The 19,467-nt window shown below is 42.3% G+C and overlaps 2 protein-coding genes across 17 annotated transcripts in view; one reads left to right on the forward strand and one right to left on the reverse strand.

Annotated features, from left to right (window-relative positions):
- PIGN (phosphatidylinositol glycan anchor biosynthesis class N) overlaps nt 1-6,305 on the reverse strand; it is a 106,677-nt gene extending 100,372 nt beyond the window's left edge. For 6 of the 10 annotated variants that reach the window (XM_055559715.1, XM_055559713.1, XM_055559708.1 and 3 more), the window contains exons 1-2: nt 6,086-6,236; nt 2,367-2,521 (exon numbers count right to left, since the gene is read on the reverse strand). The gene's annotated coding sequence lies outside the window, so the exon portion shown is untranslated. The other 4 variants (XM_055559709.1, XM_055559710.1, XM_055559717.1 and 1 more) reach the window with 4 other exon arrangements.
- A 138-nt stretch (nt 6,306-6,443) lies between these two features.
- The window catches only part of RELCH (RAB11 binding and LisH domain, coiled-coil and HEAT repeat containing), a 112,990-nt gene continuing 99,966 nt past the window's right edge, over nt 6,444-19,467 (forward strand). For all 7 annotated transcript variants that reach the window (XR_008706810.1, XR_008706811.1, XM_055559570.1 and 4 more), the window contains exon 1: nt 6,444-7,210. Coding sequence is in view for 5 of the 7 variants with exons in the window: in XM_055559570.1 (XP_055415545.1) it covers nt 6,697-7,210 (514 nt within the window). In the remaining 2 variants the exon portion in view is untranslated. The remainder of the gene's footprint in view (nt 7,211-19,467) is intronic.

Below are 19,467 nucleotides of genomic sequence, written 5' to 3' on the forward strand. Positions count from 1 at the left end.
ACTGTCCATAATATTCTGTTCACTTGTTCTTTCTTCTATCCTTTAGCTCAGAACTCTTCTATCAGGTATCATATTTAGTTACGCAAAGTAACTCATTTTTCAACTCATTTTAATTAATTTCAGTAAGATCTTAAACTCTATTTACAACTAAAGTACATATGGTATCTGCCTAGATGTAGAGAGGCTCCCATTGACTTAAACACTCCTCTCTACCATGGAAACCTGAGTACCCTCCCTATCATGTTCACTAATAAGGAAATATCTCTATGATTTCTCACTTTCTTTTGCATTTACAAATAACTCCCTGGACTTATGTTCTTTCTTTTCCCCACTATTGTTACACAACTTTTCTGTAACAAGTATCAAAGTGTCTGTGTTAAAGGATAATACAAATTTTCCCCTACCCTAAAGCTTACTGAAGTAGTAAAACAAACATTTTATTTGAGAACTTTGACCCTGAAGCTGTAATAGCTAACATAAAAATCTAGCTCTCTCGTATAGTAACAGTGGGATCTTAGGTCCCTCCCGGGCACTTTCCAGCATCACTTCCTCAGGGACTACTCAGTCCAAATCAGAAGCTCAAACCTTTACTTCAGTTTATAATTATACAGCTATGACTCTAACTGTTTGTAGTAATGGCTGCCTCTATACTTCATGCTGATTCCAGGAAAGCAAGACAGGCTTTCTCCAGTACTCAGCCCAGTCCTGAGCACTTAGTCAGGGCTATTAAATTACCTAGGATTATCACTTCATGGGAAATAAATGGGGAAACAATGGAAACAGTGTCAGACTTTATCTTTTTGGGCTCCAAAATCACTGCAGATGGTGATTGCAGCCATGAAATTAAAAGACACTTGCTCCTTGGAAGGAAAGTTATGACCAACCTAGATAGCATATTAAAAAGCAGAGACATTACTTTTCCAACAAAGGTCCGTCTAGTCAAGGCTATGGTTTTTCCAGTGGTCATGTATGGATCTGAGAGTTGGACTGTGAAGAAAGCTGAGCGCCGAAGAATTGATGCTTTTGAACTGTGGTGTTGGAGAAGACTCTTGAGAGTCCCTTGGACTGCAAGGAGATCCAACCAGTCCATTCTAAAGGAGATCAGCCCTGGGTGTTCTTTGGAAGGACTGATGCTAAAGCTGAAACTCCAGTACTTTGGCCACCTCATGCGAAGAGTTGACTCATTGGAAAAGACTCTGATGCTGGGAGGGATTGGGGGCAGGAGGAGAAGGGGACGACAGAGGATGAGATGGCTGGATGGCATCACTGACTCGATGGACGTGAGTCTGAGTGAACTCCGGGAGTTGGTGATGGACAGGGAGGCCTGGCGTACTGCGATTCATGGGGTCGCGAAGAGTCGGACACGACTGAGCAACTGAACTGAACTGATACATAAAATTTCAGTGATTCCAAAAATCATCCTTCACATACTACTTACATTATAGCTGCTGCTGCTGCTGCTAAGTCGCTTCAGTTGTGTCTGACTCTGTGCGACCCCATAGACGGCAGCCCATCAGGCCCCACCATCCCTGGGATTCTCCAGGCAGGAACACTGGAGTAGGTTGCCATTTCCTTCTCCAATGCATGAAAGTGAAAAGTGAAAGTGAAGTCGCTTAGTCCTGTCTGACTCTTAGTGACCCCATGGACTGCAGTCCACCAGGCTCCTCCATCCATGGGATTTTCCAGGCAAGAGTACTGGAGTGGGTTGCCATTGCCTAAGCACATATAATTAAGCACTATTATCATTTAATTTTTCTCCTTTTTTTTAATCACTTTTTATTCAGATTCAGTGAAAAAGAAAACTTTTTCATGGATGAACCATTTGGAAATCACCTAAACAAATTAATAACTACTAAAATTTTTAAAATACATATAACCATGTATCAATAAAAGTCATTTAACTTATACCTCTGGGATGTTTACCACACATTGAAAAACAATGTCAAAAATTACAATATGTAAAAATGTATAAAAAATTAGATGTTTATAAAAGTTTACATCAATGAAAAACTTGCACTGAAAATATTACTTGTGGTTATTTTAAAAGTACTAAAACAAAAAAATAACTTTTTAATCAAGAAAGCAATTGAGGTGCTTGGACAAGAGCGATCTTTATATTTCTATCACTATCATACAAGCAGCAATGACTGTCCAGATTATTCAGTGAAACAGTGGCTGTAAAGACCTAGATTAATGCAAATTTTGGTGAGTAGAAAGAAAATTCCTCAACAATATTAATGGCAAATTATTATTAAATAGAAATCAGCAATTGTTAATAATATCCTAGTATGCACTATTAATATTTCTTCAACATTTTTAATTGATAAGCAAATTTCTATGCGCTAGTGGAAGAGAAAAGTACTTACTGAGACGACTGGCCAGTTGATTTGTTAGGGGCTTGGAAAGGTCACACTGACAAGTCCATGATTACAGGATGTGAGGTAGAACCAGGAAATTACAGATGTGCCATAGGAAGCTGCTGATCAAGGAAGAACTTCTACATCCAACTTCTTACAACTCTCTAAGGAAACATATTTTAAATCTATTTTCAATTTTCATTTTAGAAATTAGACCCTAAAGATACTCCCTTTGGGGCCTACCACCTTAATTGCTTTTTCTGGCTAACTCTAATAAATGACTGACATCAGGTTTGTTTTGCTACTTTTAAAAATCTGTCAAATATTTTCAATACACACTGCTACTGCTGCTGCTGCTAAGTCACTTCAGTCGTGTCCGACTCTGTGCGACCCCATAGACGGCAGCCCACCAGGCTCCGCCATCCCTGGGATTCTCCAGGCAAGAACACTGGAGTGGGTTGCCATTTCCTTCTCCAATGCATGAAAGTGAAATGTGAAAGTGAAGTCGCTCAGTCGTGTCCGACTCTGTGCGACCCCATGGACTGCAGCCCACCAGGCCCCTCCGTCCGTGGGATCCTCCAGGCAAGAGGACTGGAGGGGGTGCCGTCGTCACACTAGTAGCACATTAATTGATAAATGATTATAACATTTGTTGTGTACTAGGTACCAGGTACTGTGACAAGCACATTCCTAATTCTGTGTACTTTAAGTATCTCCTTGACAGAGGAGGCTGAGAGAAGTCAAGTAACTTTTAAAAAGTCTCATGGCAAATAATTGGCAGGACGGGGATATGATATGATTGTCAAGCACAATCCTTGACAGGAAGACCCTAAATGTGGGGACCTTAAGTACAACAGATGTGTAAAATTCCCATTACACAGGCAGAAATATTGCATATAAATAACCCATTTCTAAACATGCCCTTTCCATGCCATTCCCTAATCCTTCCCATTTTTCATTCCAGAAATTGTTCCCATTTTCAATCTCTCTGGCAACTCAATTACAATAAAGATCAGCAATCCTTTTAGCTAAGGACTACGAAACAACAAGAATACACAGAAGAACTGTACAAAAAAGAGCTTCATGACCCAGATAATCATGATGCTGTGATCACTCACCTAGAGCCAGACATCCTGGAATGTGAAGTCAAGTGGGCCTTAGGAAGCATCACTACGAACAAAGCTAGTGGAGGTGATGGAATTCCAGTTGAGCTATTTCAAATCCTGAAAGATGATGCTGTGAAAGTGCTGCACTCAATATGCCAGCAAACTTGGAACACTCAGCAGTGGCCACAGGACTGGAAAAGGTCAGTTTTCATTCCAATCCCAAAGAAAGGCAATGCCAAAGAATGCTCGAACTACTGCACAATTGCACTCATCTCACATGCTAGTAAAGTAATGCTCAAAATTCTCCAACCCAGGCTTCAGCAATACATGAACTGTGAACTTCAGATGTTCAAGCTGGATTTAGAGAAGGCAGAGGAACCAGAGATCAAATTGCCAACATCCGCTGGATCATTGAAAAACCAAGAGAGTTCCAGAAAAAAACATCTACTTCTGTTTTACCGACTATGCCAAAGCCTTTGACCGTGTGGATCACAATAAATTGTGGAAAATTCTGAAAGAGACGGGAATACCAGACCACCTGATCTGCCTCTTGAGAAACCTATATGCAGGTCAGGAAGCAATACTCCGAACTGGACATGGAACAACTGACTGGTTCCAAATAGGAAAAGGAGTACTTCAAGGCTTTATACTGTCACCCTGCTTATTTAACTTATATGCAGAGTACATCGTGAGAAACGCTGGGCTGGAAGAAGCACAAGCTGGAATCAAGATTGCCGGGAGAAATATCAATAACCTCAGATATGCAGATGACACCACCCTTATGACAGAAAATGAAGAGGAACTAAAAAGCCTGTTGATGAAAGTGAAAGAGGAGAGTGAAAAAGTTGGCTTAAAGCTCAACATTCAGAAAACTAAGATCATGGCATCTGGTCCCATCACTTCATGGGAAACAGATGGGGAAACAGTGGAAACAGCGTCAGACTTTATTTTGGGGGGCTCAAAAATCACTGCAGATAGTGATTGCAGCCATGAAATTAAAAGACGCTTACTCCTTGGAAGGAAAGTTATGGCCAACCTAGACAGCATATTGAAGAGCCGAGATATTACTTTTTCAACAAACGTCCGTCTAGTCAAGGCTATGGTTTTTCCAGTGGTCATGTATGGATGTGAGAGTTGGACTGTGAAGAAAGCTGAGCGCCGAAGAATTGATGCTTTTGAACTGTGGTGTTGGAGAAGACTCTTGAGAGTCCCTTGGACTTCAAGGACATCCAACCAGTCCATCTTAAAGGAGAGCAGTCCTGGGTGTTCATTGGAAGGACTGATGCTGAAGCTGAAACTCCAATACTTTGGCCACCTCATGTGAGGAGTTGACTCATTGGAAAAGACCCTGATGCTGGGAGGGATTGGGGCAGGAGGAGAAGGGGACGACAGAGGATGAGATAGCTGGATGGCATCACCAACTCGATGGACATGAGTTTGAGTGAACTCCAGGAGTTGTGATGGACAGGGAGGCCTGGCGTGCTGCGATTCATGGGGTTGCAAAGAGTCGGACACGACTGAGCGACTGAACTGAACTGATGAAACAACACCGGTGGCTCTTTTGATACTATTTTCCTAAGATCTGGTATTTTTTTCCATGCTTTTCTTCAATACATGGCATGCAGGCACACACACACATAAATTTAGAATTAAACACTAGGAGCTAATGTTCTGGAAAAAAAAAAAAAAAGCTTCTAATTCTTAGCATTAAAAGCATCAAAAAAACTTCTACCGAAAACAAAACAAAAACCCCAAGTTCGGTTCAGGCGCTCATTCATGTCTGACTCTTTGTGATCCCATGGATTGCATCATGCCAGGCTTCCCTGTCCATCACAACTCCCGGAGCTTGCTCAAACTCATGTCCATTGAGTCGGTGATGCCATCCAACCATCTCATCCTCTGTCGTCCCTTTCTCCTCCCTCCTTCAATCTTTCCCAGCATCAGGGGCTTTTCCAATGACTCACTTCTTCGCATCAGGTGGCCAAAGTATTGCATTTTCAGTTTCAGCATCAGTCCTTCCAATGAATATTCAGGACTGATTTCCTTTACGATGGACTGGTTGGATCTCCTTGCTCTACAAGGGACCCTCTGGGGGGCGGCATTTGACGTTTTGAAGCGTCCCCATTGTGCAAGCTGTGCATTAAATCACAAGTGCTTGCTGCGCTCCTAATAGTTTGTTACCGAAGTGGAGTGAAGTGAAGTCGCTCAGTCGTGTCCGACTTTTTGCGACCACATGGACTATAGCCTACCAGGCTCCTCCCTCCATGGGATTCTCTAGGCAAGAGTACTGGAGTGGGTTGCCATTTCCTTCTCCAAAGTCGAGACTATCGGGATATTCCCAGATCCAAGCAGATCCCAACGTCCCCAATGCATTTTCTATTGGCTCTGTCCCTGTGCCGCACCCAGGCCCCCGGGGCCCGCAGGCACGAGGCTGGGAGGGCGAGGAAGAGGAAGCAAACCCCCCTTCTGACCACCGGCCCTGGCCGGCACCGGCCACCCCTGCAGGGAAAACATCAGTACCCGGCAGCGCACACAGCAGGGGCGAAGGAAGAGGGGGCAGCGCACCCAGGCGAGAGCCAGTGTCAGGGCCCGGCGCCTGTGCCCACTTCCCCCGGACTCTACCTGGGCTTGAGCAGGTCAGGCCTGACCTCGGGAACGAGGCCTCGTCAGCGTGAAGGCGGGGCCCGGCTGCGAGTCAGAGCTCCCCTCTGGCCCAGAAGAGAAGGTTCCTAAGCCACCGTCACAACCGCCCCCCAACCACGAAAGGTCCCTGACACTTACCTGGCCAGAAGCTACTCTCGCGATAATTCTCGCGTCAGTCCTCCAATCCCCGCCCCCACCTCATGCGACCAATCAAAAAGGAGTGGGGCGGGGCTTTGCCTTTGAGCTGGGCGCGGGGCCCCTCAGTCTCTGCTCACTAGCGTGGGGAGCAGGCGGGGCCGGACGGGGCGGGGAGAGGGGCGGGTCATGCGCCATTTCTCGCGAGACCGGGGACCAGGAAGACGCCCGCAGAGCCGGGCTGCTGGTGCAGCTGCGGCTGAGGCAGTGGCTGCAGCGGCAGCAGCCTCCGGACGATTCGCCTCCAAACCTGCGCCTGGTCTCCAGGTGAGGAGACGGGACGTGGCAAGGCCGGGGCTGCAGAAGCGAGCGGCGACCGCTGAGGCTGAGCGGGGACTCAGGCCGCGGCCTGTCAGAGCCAGACAGGGAGGCGCCCACACTCCTGACAGTGTAAGATGGCGGCGATGGCGCCTGGAGGTGGCGGCGGCGGCGTGAACCCTTTCCTCAGCGATTCGGACGAGGACGAGGACGAGGTCTCGGCGACCGACGAGCGGCGGGCAGGACTTCGGCTGGGTGCCGGGGGCGGCCTAGACCCGGGCTCTGCGGACTCGCTGTCGCCCCAGGACCCCGTGGCCTTGGGGAGCAGTGCCAGAGCGGGGCTCCCCGGGGAGGCTGCGGCGGCGGCCCTAGGGGGCCCTGGGGAGACCCCGGCCCGCCTGTCAATTGATGCGATCGCGGCCCAGCTGCTGCGCGATCAGTACCTGCTGACCGCCTTGGAGCTGCACACCGAGCTGTTAGAGAGCGGCCGTGAGCTCCCTCGGCTGCGCGACTACTTCTCCAACCCTGGCAACTTCGAGAGGCAGAGCGGGACCCCCCCGGGGACGGGGGCGCCGGGGGTCCCCGGGGCAGCCGGCCTTGGAGGCGCAGGAGGTCGGGAGCCGAGTACGACGTCGGGTGGGGGACAGCTCAGTAAGTGAACGACGGCGCTGTCCCTCCGGCTGGGCTGTTGGGGTTGTGGGGGGTTATTGTGGGGAGGGGTGCTTGTGGGCTGGTGCTGAGTACTGGGAGCGTTTCTGCTAGAGGGTTGGGGCGGGGGGCGGGCGGTGATTTTTACAGTGGAGGCCAAAGGGCCTGGCAGCGACTGTTCTCTCCCTGCCTGCCTCCAGCCTCGCACCGGCTCCTGGTGCCACTGTTGGTGTCGATATCTATTAAACATCCAGAGTTTCTAGTTCACTGGCTACTACGTGACCAGAAGACTCCCTTGCAGCCTTGGTTTATCGCTTTAATCGTTTTTCCATTCTCTCCCATCTCCTGAATCGCCACTACCTGGAAACAGTGTTCCTTATGTTGTTCGCAGTAATTATTGGACTCCAAGTCAAGAGAGAAAAGATTAGGAAATGCTGTTGCCCTCTCCCCGAAGCCAGATCCACTTGAAGACCCTTTGTCTTTGGGTAGAGTTGATTACTCAAAAGTTGCATCTTCTGCTGCATAAAATTTGTTCAGTTTAAATAAACTCAGTTTCATTCACTTTCGGTTCCTTAATTTCAGTGGGTGTCCAGAATTATAGGAGTCTAAGGAGCAGAGTAGGCAGGTTCTCTCTGCAGTATTACCTCCTGGTCTCAGTACCTTGTAGGCATTTTTCTCTTCGGAAGTTTAGGAATTAACTTTTCTGCCTCATTGTAATCATTGTTAACTGTGTAGAGTGGTCGTTTACCTCATTCATCATATATTTATAAGTTTTTATGTCTTTAAAACGTACTGCCAAGAATGCATATTGGAGTCCCAGTACCTATCCTTCTTAAGAGGCATCTTAGATTGTCCCTTACTAGTGGTAGGAGGTTTTCAATGTGTTATGTGAGGCCAACTGAAATTTGCTCACACATGTTAAAATACATGATTTAAAATTGTAGCCGAACTGATGGGTTTTTGTCAGTACTTTTAAGTGGTGCTAGAGACTGAGATAGCCTAACTTCAGTTCAGTTCAGTCTCAGTCATGTCTGATTCTTTGTGACCCCATGGACGGCAGCACGGCAGGCCTCCCTGTCCATCACCAACTCCCGGAGCTGCTCAAACTCATGTCCATTGAGTTGGTGATGCCATCCAACCATCTCAGCCTCTGTCGTCCTCTTCTCCTCCCACCTTCAATCTTTCCCAGCATCAAGGGCTTTTCTCATGAGTCAGTTCTTCCCATCAGGTGGCCAAAGTATTGCAGTTTCAGCTTCAACATCAGTCCTTCCAGTGAATATTCAGGACTGATTTCCTTTAGGATGGACTGATTGGATCTGGTTGAGATGGACTCTCAAGAATCTTCTCCAACACCACAGTTGCCTAACTTAGATGTAACTTAGTTAGATGTAGTTAAACTGCAAAGACTGCCTTTTTCCATCAAGGTAAATCCAAAGCAGTCTTCTCTCTTAAATATGGAATTTTCTCAGCAGGTGTAACTTCCTTGCTCAGTATTGTAGGATTATCTTCCTTTTCCTGAAACTGGTTTTTCTGTTGCTGACCTTTAAGACTATAAAATGTAACAAAAGAGCAGTGTAACAAAATTGTTAGACAGTTGGCTTTTGTTTGTTTGTTTTAAGATTTTTGAAGTGTCTAATAATGATTTTCACCTGATAAGCTCTTAATACTTCCTCAAGACCCAGCTCAACTCTCATCTTTGTAAATACTTCCCACACTACCAGAGCTTAGTTGTTTGATTCTTTTCATTGGACTACTTTCAAACCTCAACCATAGCCTTTAACTCTTTTTATGTTGATTTATTAACAGTATCGTTTCTCTCCATTAGATAGTCAGCTTCTTGAGGGACATCTTTTTATTACTCACAGTTTGTATAGTCCCTGGCCTGCTGTTGAACGTAACTGAATTGTATCTGCTATGTTTTTCTACTGTATAGATATAATGAAATAAGTTATTCCTTTATAACATTATTTTATTTAATTTAAAAGAATTTATTAGTCTTTTCAGCCTACCTTATTGTGTGGAATCACTGTTTATAGTGAAAATTTCTGTTAAAAACTTTTTTGCACAGAAATAGTTATATTTATAATTTAGGCTCTAAATATAGCTGTGTTTTAAAGTAAAAGTTGACTTGTAAATGCCTTTGCATTATACATTTTTATAGTTTGTTGAAATAACTTTAGCCTTGTGATCATACATCGGAATTTAGCTATAATCAAACATTCATGTGTGGTTGTGCTCTTCCATAGTTTACTTGGACCTGTTTTGGGTATAACTCAAAAGTACGTTATTACATAATATATTTTCAAGTGAATACAAAAGAGATGAGCAGTAGGGGGAAAAAATCAGAGTTATCCATAATCCAACCAATAGTACTTGCCTTTTCCGTTTTTTTCTATGCATATATGTTTAAAAGCAAAAATTAGATTAAACTGTTTTTGTAGCTTTATATTATTTGATAAGCTATAATTTTTACCATCAACTTTGAGGTAAAATTGCATACAATAAAATGTGCCCATTTAAAGTGTACAGCGTGGTGAATTTTGGAAAACAAATTACTACTACAAATAAATGTCTGGGGACATTTTTATCGTCCCCAGAACGCCTTCATTTTCATTTGCATTCTGTATCTCAAGCCCATCACTGAGCACAGTAGAAAACAATTTTCCAACCTGGGCCTAGGCACTATTGGAATTCTGGGCCTGATAATTCTTTGTTGTGTTAGTGTCCTGTACATTCTAGAATGTTTAACAGCGTTGCTGGCCTCTGTGTCCACTGCATAACAGAAGCAACCACCCAGCCCCCATTCCCCAAGTTATGCAGTCAAAAAATGTCACCAGCACCGTCCGAGGAAGGGGAAGGCAAAATTCCCCAAGTGAGAACCACTTCCTTAGATAAGTTTTGCCTGTTTAAAAATTTCATACATATGCAGTTTGGAGCATATAGTCTTTTCTGTATGGCTTCCTTTCCTCAGTATAATGTTTTTGAAATTCATTCAAATAATGCTTTTATGTGTAATAGTAGTTCATTCCTTTTTTGGTTTTTCCATTCATCTGTTATTAGACATTTATTTTTTTTCCCATTTTTGGCCTATATGAATAAAGCTGCCATGAACATGCTTGTATAAGTTTTACAGAGACATATGTTTTTATTTCTTTTGGATAATACCTAGGAATAGAATTGCTGGTTCATATAGTTAATATACATTTAAATTTGTAAGAAGCTGTCAAACAGGTTTTCCAAAGTGTTTGTATCATTTAAAATTTCCATCACCAGTGTATGAAAGTTTCAATTTCTATACGTCCCCCAAACCCTTGGTATTTTCAGGCTCTTTATTTAACTCATTCTAGAAGAAGGCAATGGCACCCCACTCCAGTACTCTTGCCTGGAAAACCCCATGGACGGAGGAGCCTGGTAGGCTGCAGTCCATGGGGTTGCTAAGTTGGACATGACTGAGCAACTTCAGTTTCCCTTTTCACTTTCATGCATTGGAAAAGGAAATGGCAACCCACTCCAGTGTTCTTGCCTGGAGAATCCCAGGGACGGGGGAGCCTGGTGGGCTACAGTCCATGGGGTCGCACAGAGTCGGACACGAATGAAGCGACTTAGCAGCAGCAGCAGTGAGAGTATGATGGTATTTCATTGTGGTTTTTATTTCTGGAGGACTAGTAATGCTGAGCTCCTTCTTTGAGCTTTTGGCCATTGTGGGGTGTCTCTACTGCTATTACATATCTTTTGTGCAATGTCTGTTAACAGCTTTTTATTGAGTTGTAGTTCTTTTATATATTCTGAACCCAAGTCCTCCAGCAAATATGTGTTTTCCAAATTTTTTCTCCTAGCATGATTTGCCTTTTCATTTTTTAACAATGTGTCTTATGAACAAAAGATTTTCATTTCATTAAGTCCAGTTAGTTGTGTTTTTTCCTTAATGATTCATGGTCTTTGTTTCCTAAATAAATATTTGCATATCCTAAAGTTGCAAAAATTTTCTTGTGTTTTTCTTCTAGAAGTTTTATAGTTTCTGTTTCTAAATTTAGGCCTATGATGGCATCATAAAAAGAAAAAATATTTCTAAAATATTCCTCCTATAATTATGCAGACACTTATAGCACAAGCTTTAGTATAATTTAAATCCAAATGCAATGTATATCAAAATATTAATATATTTAAATGTCTTAATACAGTCAGAAAATAGATAAATGCTAAAATAAGTCTGTAAATCTATGGTTAGTACCATGTTTTGAAGATTTTGACTAAGATTCGGATCATACAAATTATATTTTAGAAACTCTGAGGATGAATCTTTCTTTAGGACCAGACTACTGCCAGTTATAAGGGTCCTCTGTATTCAGTTCTACCATGTTAATTGTTGCTAGTTGGTACTTTTTGGTTGATTATAAACAGAATAAACATTGATAGTGTGGATTATCTAAAACATTAAATTATTTTTATTTGTTTTTATGTATTTTTGATTAATGTGTGTCTGATCTGAAAATTCAGAAAACTTCAGAGTAATAAATGTATAGTCAACAGTGGTTTTCTTTGTTTAAAGATTTCTAAAAGGCTTACCTGGTGGCTCAGATGGTAAAGAGTCCAACTGCAGTGCAGGAGACCTGGGTTCAATCCCTGGGTTGGGAAGATCCCCTGGAGGAGAACATGGCAACCCACGCCAGTATTTTTGCCTGGAGAATCCCCATGGACAGAGGAGCCTGGTGGCTACAGTTCATGAGGTCGCAGAGAGACAGGACTGAGCGACTAAGCACACACCAAAGCAGTTTAATTTTGTAAGGTTTACTAAATTGTTTGCCCCAAAGTCTGTTGACCTAGATAATAGTATAGTGGTAATTCTAAAATACTTTAAGAAGTCTTCATACTATCTTTTTTCTTGACTAAAAGAGTAAGTCAAATGTATAAAACATATAAAAGAACTATAGCTTTTTAAATCTGATGTTTTCAGTGGAAGAATTTAAAATGAGCTCTCATGGAGTCTCAGCGTTTGATAAATTGTAGCATCCTTGTGATGGTCCTACTAGGTCCACTTGATAAACTGATTTGATCTTTTGCCTGTAATATTACTTGCTTGAATATAGACACACATTAATTATATATTGTCCTCTGTATTTTTGCCAGTTTAGCCAGTTTGGTTTCCAGTTAGATTGCAAGATAAAAGTTGTGCCAATTCCTTTGGCACAACTTAATTACAAATTACAGTATTTTATGTAGAGGAATGATATTCTACTCTGAGCCTTCAAGGTCTAATCAAAATCAGAAAAATTGCCTAGAATGAGTCAGCTCTGTAGAGACAGTAAGTGGTCAAATAACATGCCTTTCAGTGATGAATTATTCTGTAGTTATCATGCTTCCAGATGTTCTTAAGGCAGCTTATTAGGAGCCATTTATGACTGACTTTAATAATTTAACTTATGAGCCTGCAGACCTCTTGAGTCATCTCTCTCCTTTTTAAATACTCTTTAACTGTCCTGCCTGTCTTTTCTCAGAGCTCTGAGAGAGCACTTGGCTCACTGTGCTCTGTCCCCTTCTTTGTATCACCTGTGCTGTGATTCCCATCTTCCAAAAGTTCCCATCTCTTCCACTTTAACAAAGCAGTTCCTCCCCGGTAGGTTGGAATTGGTTTTCGTGCTTCCTCTGGCTTCTAACAAAATATCAAGAGAATATTTCTGATGTATTAAGTTCACTGCTTTTAGCTGAGTGAGACTTGCTACCGTTGTCTGGACCATATTCAGTTCAGTTCAGTCAGTGGCTCAGTCTTGTCCAACTCTTTGCGACCCCGTGAACCACAGCATGCCAGGCCTCCCTGTCCATCACTAACTCCTGGAGCTCGCTCAAACTCATGTCCATTGAGTCGGTGATGCCATCTAACCATCTCATCCTCTGTTGTCCCCTTCTCCTCCTGCCTTCAATCTTTCCAAACATCAGTGTCTTTTCAAATGAGTCAGCTCTTTGCATCAGATGGCCAAAATATTGGTAGTTTCAGCTTCAACATCAATCTTTCCAATGAACACCCAGGACTGATTTCCTTTAGGATGGACTGGTTGGATCTCCTTGCAGTCCAAGGGACTCTCAAGAGAATTCTCCAACACCACAGTTCAAAAGCATCAATTCTTCTGCACTCAGCTTTCTTTATAGTCCAACACTCACATCCATACATGACTACTGGAAAAACCATAGCCTTGACTAGACAGACCTTTGCTGACAAAGTAATGTCTCTGCTTTTTAATATGCTGTCTAGGTTGATTATAACTTTCCCTCCAAGGAGTAAGCGCCTTTTAATTTCATGGCTGCAGTCACCATCTGCAGTGATTTTGGAGTCCAAAAAAATAAAGTCAGCCACTGTTTCCCCATCTATTTGTCATGAAGTGATGGGACCAGATGCCATGATCTTAGTTTACTGAATGTTGAGCTTTAAGCCAATTTTTTCACTCTCCTCCTTCACTTTCATCAAGAGGCTCTTTAGTTCTTCTCATTTTCTGCCTTAAGGGTGGTGTCATCTTCATATCTGAAGTTATTGATATACTACTACTACTAAGTCGCTTCAGTCGTGTCCAACTTGGTGCGACCCCATAGACGGCAGCCCACCAGGCTCCCCCGTCCCTGGGATTCTCCAGGCAAGAACACTGGAGTGGGCTGCCATTTCCTTCTCCAATGCGTGAACGTGAAATGTGAAAGTGAAGTCGCTCAGTCATGTCCAACCCTCAGTGACCCCATGGACTGCAATTTCTCTCTTATATGACTCATTTTTTACCCATGTCTTAAAGCAGCTTCAGACTTTTTAATTCTTGTGGAAAGTCAGATATTTTCATTCCCTAGAACAGTGACTTGTATATAGTTGGTATTCAATATTTTACATTGGCCAGTAAATTTATGAAATTATGTGCAGCTCAATATTATAGGAATCCAGAGAAGTTTAGTGCATATCCTTGAGCATATTATGTTCTTAATGGAGAAGCAAGACTAACACCTGAAAGTCTGTAGAGTAGTTTTCCGTGGTACAGGTAATAGTGTAAGCATTCAGATATAGAAAAATCAATGTTGATTGTGATAATTGTGGAGAAAGTAAAATTTTAATGTGATGCTCAAGTATGAGTGAAATTTTAATATAAACAGTAACTTTCTTATTTGGCCATATTTAGAGTCTTCGTCCTGAGTGAGGAAGAGGAAAAGGAAGTGAGGGTAAAGAGAAGATAATGTTTATTTTATATTTTGCCTTGTTTAAAACATCATCTGGGAACATGGTTGCCATTATCTGGCTCACAATTAATTGATTCCATTTGGGTAGTTATAAAAATGCAGTACGACACTTCAAGCCATTGTGGTACATAGTTTAAAAGGAAACAAGATAAGGGTATTAATCATCAAACAGGCCTTTTTATGTTAAAAACTAAATTTACACTTTCTACTTTAGAGATGATCTTCTTACTGTATGCTTTTTTGTTTCTTTGCTTGTTTTTTAAGCACCTTTGTTGGAAAAAATCATTCAGGATTGGCTCAGTTTTCATTTTGTTTAATCTATTTAGGTCAAAAACTAAATTTTGTTTGTTTGTTTGTTTTTGTATGGTGGCTTTTAACTGTGCCTACTACCTTAACTCCCATGCTTTTAGGATGATTAACTGGAAAAGAGCACTTACCTTGGTCTAGAAGTACAGTCTGCGTATACCTAAATTGTAAATATCGATTGAGAAGGGCCTTAAATATGAATAACCTATTTTTTCCTCAGATAGTTGCTTTTATTGGCTTCTCTGTGTGTGTACTGTAACTAACTAAACACACACAACACACACATCTGGACTGTAAGAGCTGATGATAAGATGTGGTTTCTAAATTATTTATACTAAAAACATACTTGTTGATACTTAAATAAATTGTGTTCTGCTGTTTGGCCATATTTTGAACACGATGCCTCTTTGGTTGACTTTTGGGGGATTTGCATTAGTTTAAGATTGATGAGAAAGCAATGGCACCCCACTCCAGTACTCTTGCCTGGAAAATCCCATGGATAGAGGAGCCTGGTGGGCCACAGTCCATGGGGTCTCGAAGAGTCGGACACGACGGAGCGACTTCACTTTCACTTTTCACTTTCATGCACTGGAGAAGGAAATGGCAGCCCACTCCAGTGTTCTTGCCTGGAGAGCCCCAGGGACGGCGGAGCCTGGTGGGCTGCCGTCTGTGGGGTCTCACCGAGTCGGACACGACTGAAGCGACTTAGCAACAGCAGCAGTGGTAGGATTGATCTGCTTCAACTCCCTTATCATATGAATGTTTGTGGAGGTATTACTATTAACTTTTTTGAGATCTAATCGTCATGACATTTTACTAGTTTTGGGTGTCCAGCAGAACGATTTGATACATGTCTGTATTTTGAAATGATCACCACAGTAAGCTTAGTTAGCACCCACCACCACATAGCTACAGTTTGTTTGTTTGTTTGTTTCCTTTGATGAGAACTTCTGTGATCTACTCTCTGAGCAGCTTTGAAATACACAAAACAATATTGTTAACTATGGCCACCATGCTGTACACTTCATCCCCAAGACTTATTTATCTTGTTGGAAGTTTGTACCTGCAGTTAACTTTTTAAAGTGATTCTGGCCCCATTTCAGTGGAACATGCGAAACGGGTAACTCTCCAGTTCCATATGTGCATATAGTTTCTACAAACTAAGGAAATCTGCACAGGAAAATCTGAGCAAGTTGGAAGTAAATTGTCTAATTTACTTTAAACATAGATTCTTCCGATTTCTGAGAAGTGAATACTTGATATAATTGGATACAGCGATGGTATTTGCTAAGATGGAGCACAAGGTAACTGTAACAGGACCAAGAAGAGTGCCCTGGAGCCGGTGTGTGTGTTACAGCTGCGTGACAGGCCTCTCACACTGACGTGGATGGAACAGAGAACTATGAGCTGCGTAGAAGAGTAACAGTGGAAACGTGTGGCTGATAAAACAGTAGTAGGTCTGTGCCAGTGTGTACCACCTGTACTTTTGAAAGTGAAAGTGAACTTGGCCTATTTTTTGAAGATGGCCGAAAAATTGATGCGTTTGAACTGTGATGTTGGAGAAGATTCTTGAGAGTCCCTTGGACTGCAAGGAGGTCCAACCAGTCCATCCTAAAGGAGATCAGTCCTGGGTGTTCATTGGAAGGACTGATGCTAAAGCTGAAACTCCAATACTTTGGCCACCTCATGCGAAGAGTTGACTCATTGGAAAAGACCCTGATGCTGGGAGGGACTGGGGGCAGGAGGAGAAGGGGACGACAGAGGATGAGATGATTGGATGGCATGACCGACTCGATGGACATGAGTTTGGGTGAACTCCGGGAGTTGGTGATGGACAGGGAGGCCTGGCGTGCTGCAGTCCGTGGGGTCGCCAAGAGTCGGACATGCCTGAGCGACTGAAGTGAACTGAATGGGTATGTTACATCCTAATTAAAATAATTGTTTAAAAAACATACTGGGAACATCTGTACTTGAAATTCACATGAAAATGTAAAACATTTCTATTGGAGTAGCCACCATATGTTAAAGAAGTAAAACTGTACAGTGTAGAGAGCTAAGAGCACAGAGTTTGGAGTCCTGGCTTTGATCCTGTTTCTGCCACTTTTTTATTCTCGTTTCTTAATCTCTCAGTGCCTCAATTTCTTCATCTAAAAATGAGGATTGAGGATAATAGTACCTACCTGATAAGAGCTGTTATGAGAGTCAGCTGAATGAATATTTATTATCATCTGCAGTAAGTCGATGTAAGTGTAAAATCGATTATTGATATTAAAAGGCAAACATTGGATTTAAGATTTTGTAATGGTTCATTAAAACCTGCCTCCATACAGTTAATGCATTGTATTTTATATCTGTAAAGGCATTGTACCTCCATTTTTGTAGATATTTTAAATTACATTCATATAAGTTATTTTTAAATATTTTTTTGTGTGTTCTTCTTAGGCAATGATTAGTTATTTGATTTTATAACCAACACTTGGTGAGAAAATAGGATTTGTCTTTTTGGAGCTTACTAAAATTTTTTTTGAAACCAATATATGTTGCTGTCTACAGAACAAATATTTAAAATCAAAGGCAAGCAGAGCTAGACAGGTTGCAGTAAGGAAGAGGTTACAGGCCAGAGACAAGCTCCGTGACTCGTTTGTATGAGAAACAGAGTCAGACAAAGGAGGAAAGGGTAGACTATTCAATACATTTTTCTCCTTCTAGAGGGAAGTTCTTTCTTTCTTTCCTACCATATACATGCACACATCAAAACAAAGTTTCCAAATGAATTGAAATACTAAATGTGGGAAATGGAACTTGAAGACTTTTTGAAGGAAATATTAAAACGTATTTATGACCTTGAGGTAAGATTGCTTACACATAAACGTTGTAGACTTTGAAGAGATTGATATATTTGTATCACAATTAAAATTCCTGTATGTGAAAAGATAGCATAAAGTAAAAGACAACCATAGACTAGGAGTACATATTTGGCACATATATATAGTAGTCAAAACGTATTTCAAATATAGAGTCTGTATAGAATCCCTGCAAAGTAAGGGAAAGAAAAATAACCTAATGGCAAATAGGCAGAAGCAAACCAATGAAACGTTGCTCAAGTTCACTAGTAATCAGGGAAATGCATATTGTAAAACCTATGCGTGAGCTTTTGGCAGAATATGGAAAGGTCTGACGCTTGGCGTTCCTCACACGGGGGAGGAGGCTCCCGCAGCTCTGTCAGTACAGCCGCTAGAGGAAAGGTTTATAAAACACAGTGAGACTGACGGCGGTGCACACCGCTGAACCCAGCTTTTCCACATATAACCATTCATCTAGAACTTTCGAGGATGCATAACGATGTGTGTACAACCTGGGAAGCAGTGCTTTTGGCCATGCATAGTGCAAAGAGTCGGACATGCCTAGCCGAAAAATGGATGCTTTTGAACTGTGATGTTGGATACTAGTTATGGTATATTCATAGAATGGAGGTCTTAGCAGCCTTAATCAGATCTATTGTGAAGCATCACACACAGTTCAGTGCCATTATGTACATTTTCAAATGCATAAAACAATATATTATTTGTGGGTACTTAGACTCTGGGAGTTAGTGATGGACAGGCAGGCCTGGCATGCTGCGGTTCATGGGGTTGCAAAGAGTCGGACACGACTGGGCGACTGAACTGAACTGATATGTGCTATAGGTTTAAAAACATCAACTAGAGTCACACTGAATCCTACTGGGATTGCCTTTGAGGAAGGAAACATTGCTAAGTCGCTTCAGTCGTGTCCGACTCTGTGCAACCCCACAGACGCCAGCCCATTAGGCTCCTCTGTCCCTGGGATTCTCCAGGCAAGAACACTAGAGTGGGTTGCCATTTCCTTCTGCAATGCATGAAAGTAAAAAGTAAAAGTGAAGTCGCTCAGTCGTGCCTGACTCTTCGCGACCTCATGGACTGCGGCCTACCAGGCTCCTCCGTCCATGGGATTTTCCAGGCAAGAGTACTGGAGTGGGGTGCCATTGCCTTCTCCAAGGAAACATTAGGGACGTGAACTTCAAGGTATTTCTTTTTAAATTTTGCAAAATGTTAGCCATTGTTCATATCACGTGGTAGCTATATGATGGTGTACTTTGCACTTTTCTTTTTTGAGTCAATTTAAGGTATTTTTGTCAAATTTTGCATGTAATAAATTCTAGCAAAACAAGAAACATTGTAATGGGAATTACAGCTCCAGTGTTCTGCCATTAATTGACACCAAATCCTATAACTATGCAGTGTACACCGAGTTTCGTGTTTCTAGTGATGTGAAATACGAACATCATCTTCACTCTGGTATATGAACACAAAGAATATATTCTGCATCGTTAAGTTATTTCTGCATATGTGTTTGGTACATGTCTGCCTTTTTTGTTGCCTTATATTGAATATCTGTCTTGTATCATCTATTAAATTTGCACAGTTCAGTTCAGTTCAGTCGCTCAGTTGTGTCCGACTCTTTGGGACACCATGAATTGCAGCACGCCAGGCCTCCCTGCCCATCACCAACTCCCAGAGTTCACCCAAACTCAAGTCCATCAAGTCGGTGATGCCATCCAGCCATCTCATCCTCTGTTGTCCCCTTCTCCTCCTGCCCCCAATCCCTCCCAGCATCAGGGTCTTTTCCAATGAGTCAGCTCTTCTCATGAGGTGGCCAAAGTATTGGAGTTTCAGCTTTAGCATCAGTCCTTCCAGTGAACACCCAGGACTGATCTCCTTTAGGATGGA

This window comes from Bubalus kerabau, chromosome 21 (genome assembly GCF_029407905.1).
Source record: "Bubalus kerabau isolate K-KA32 ecotype Philippines breed swamp buffalo chromosome 21, PCC_UOA_SB_1v2, whole genome shotgun sequence".
Classification (NCBI taxonomy): Eukaryota; Metazoa; Chordata; class Mammalia; order Artiodactyla; family Bovidae; genus Bubalus; species Bubalus kerabau.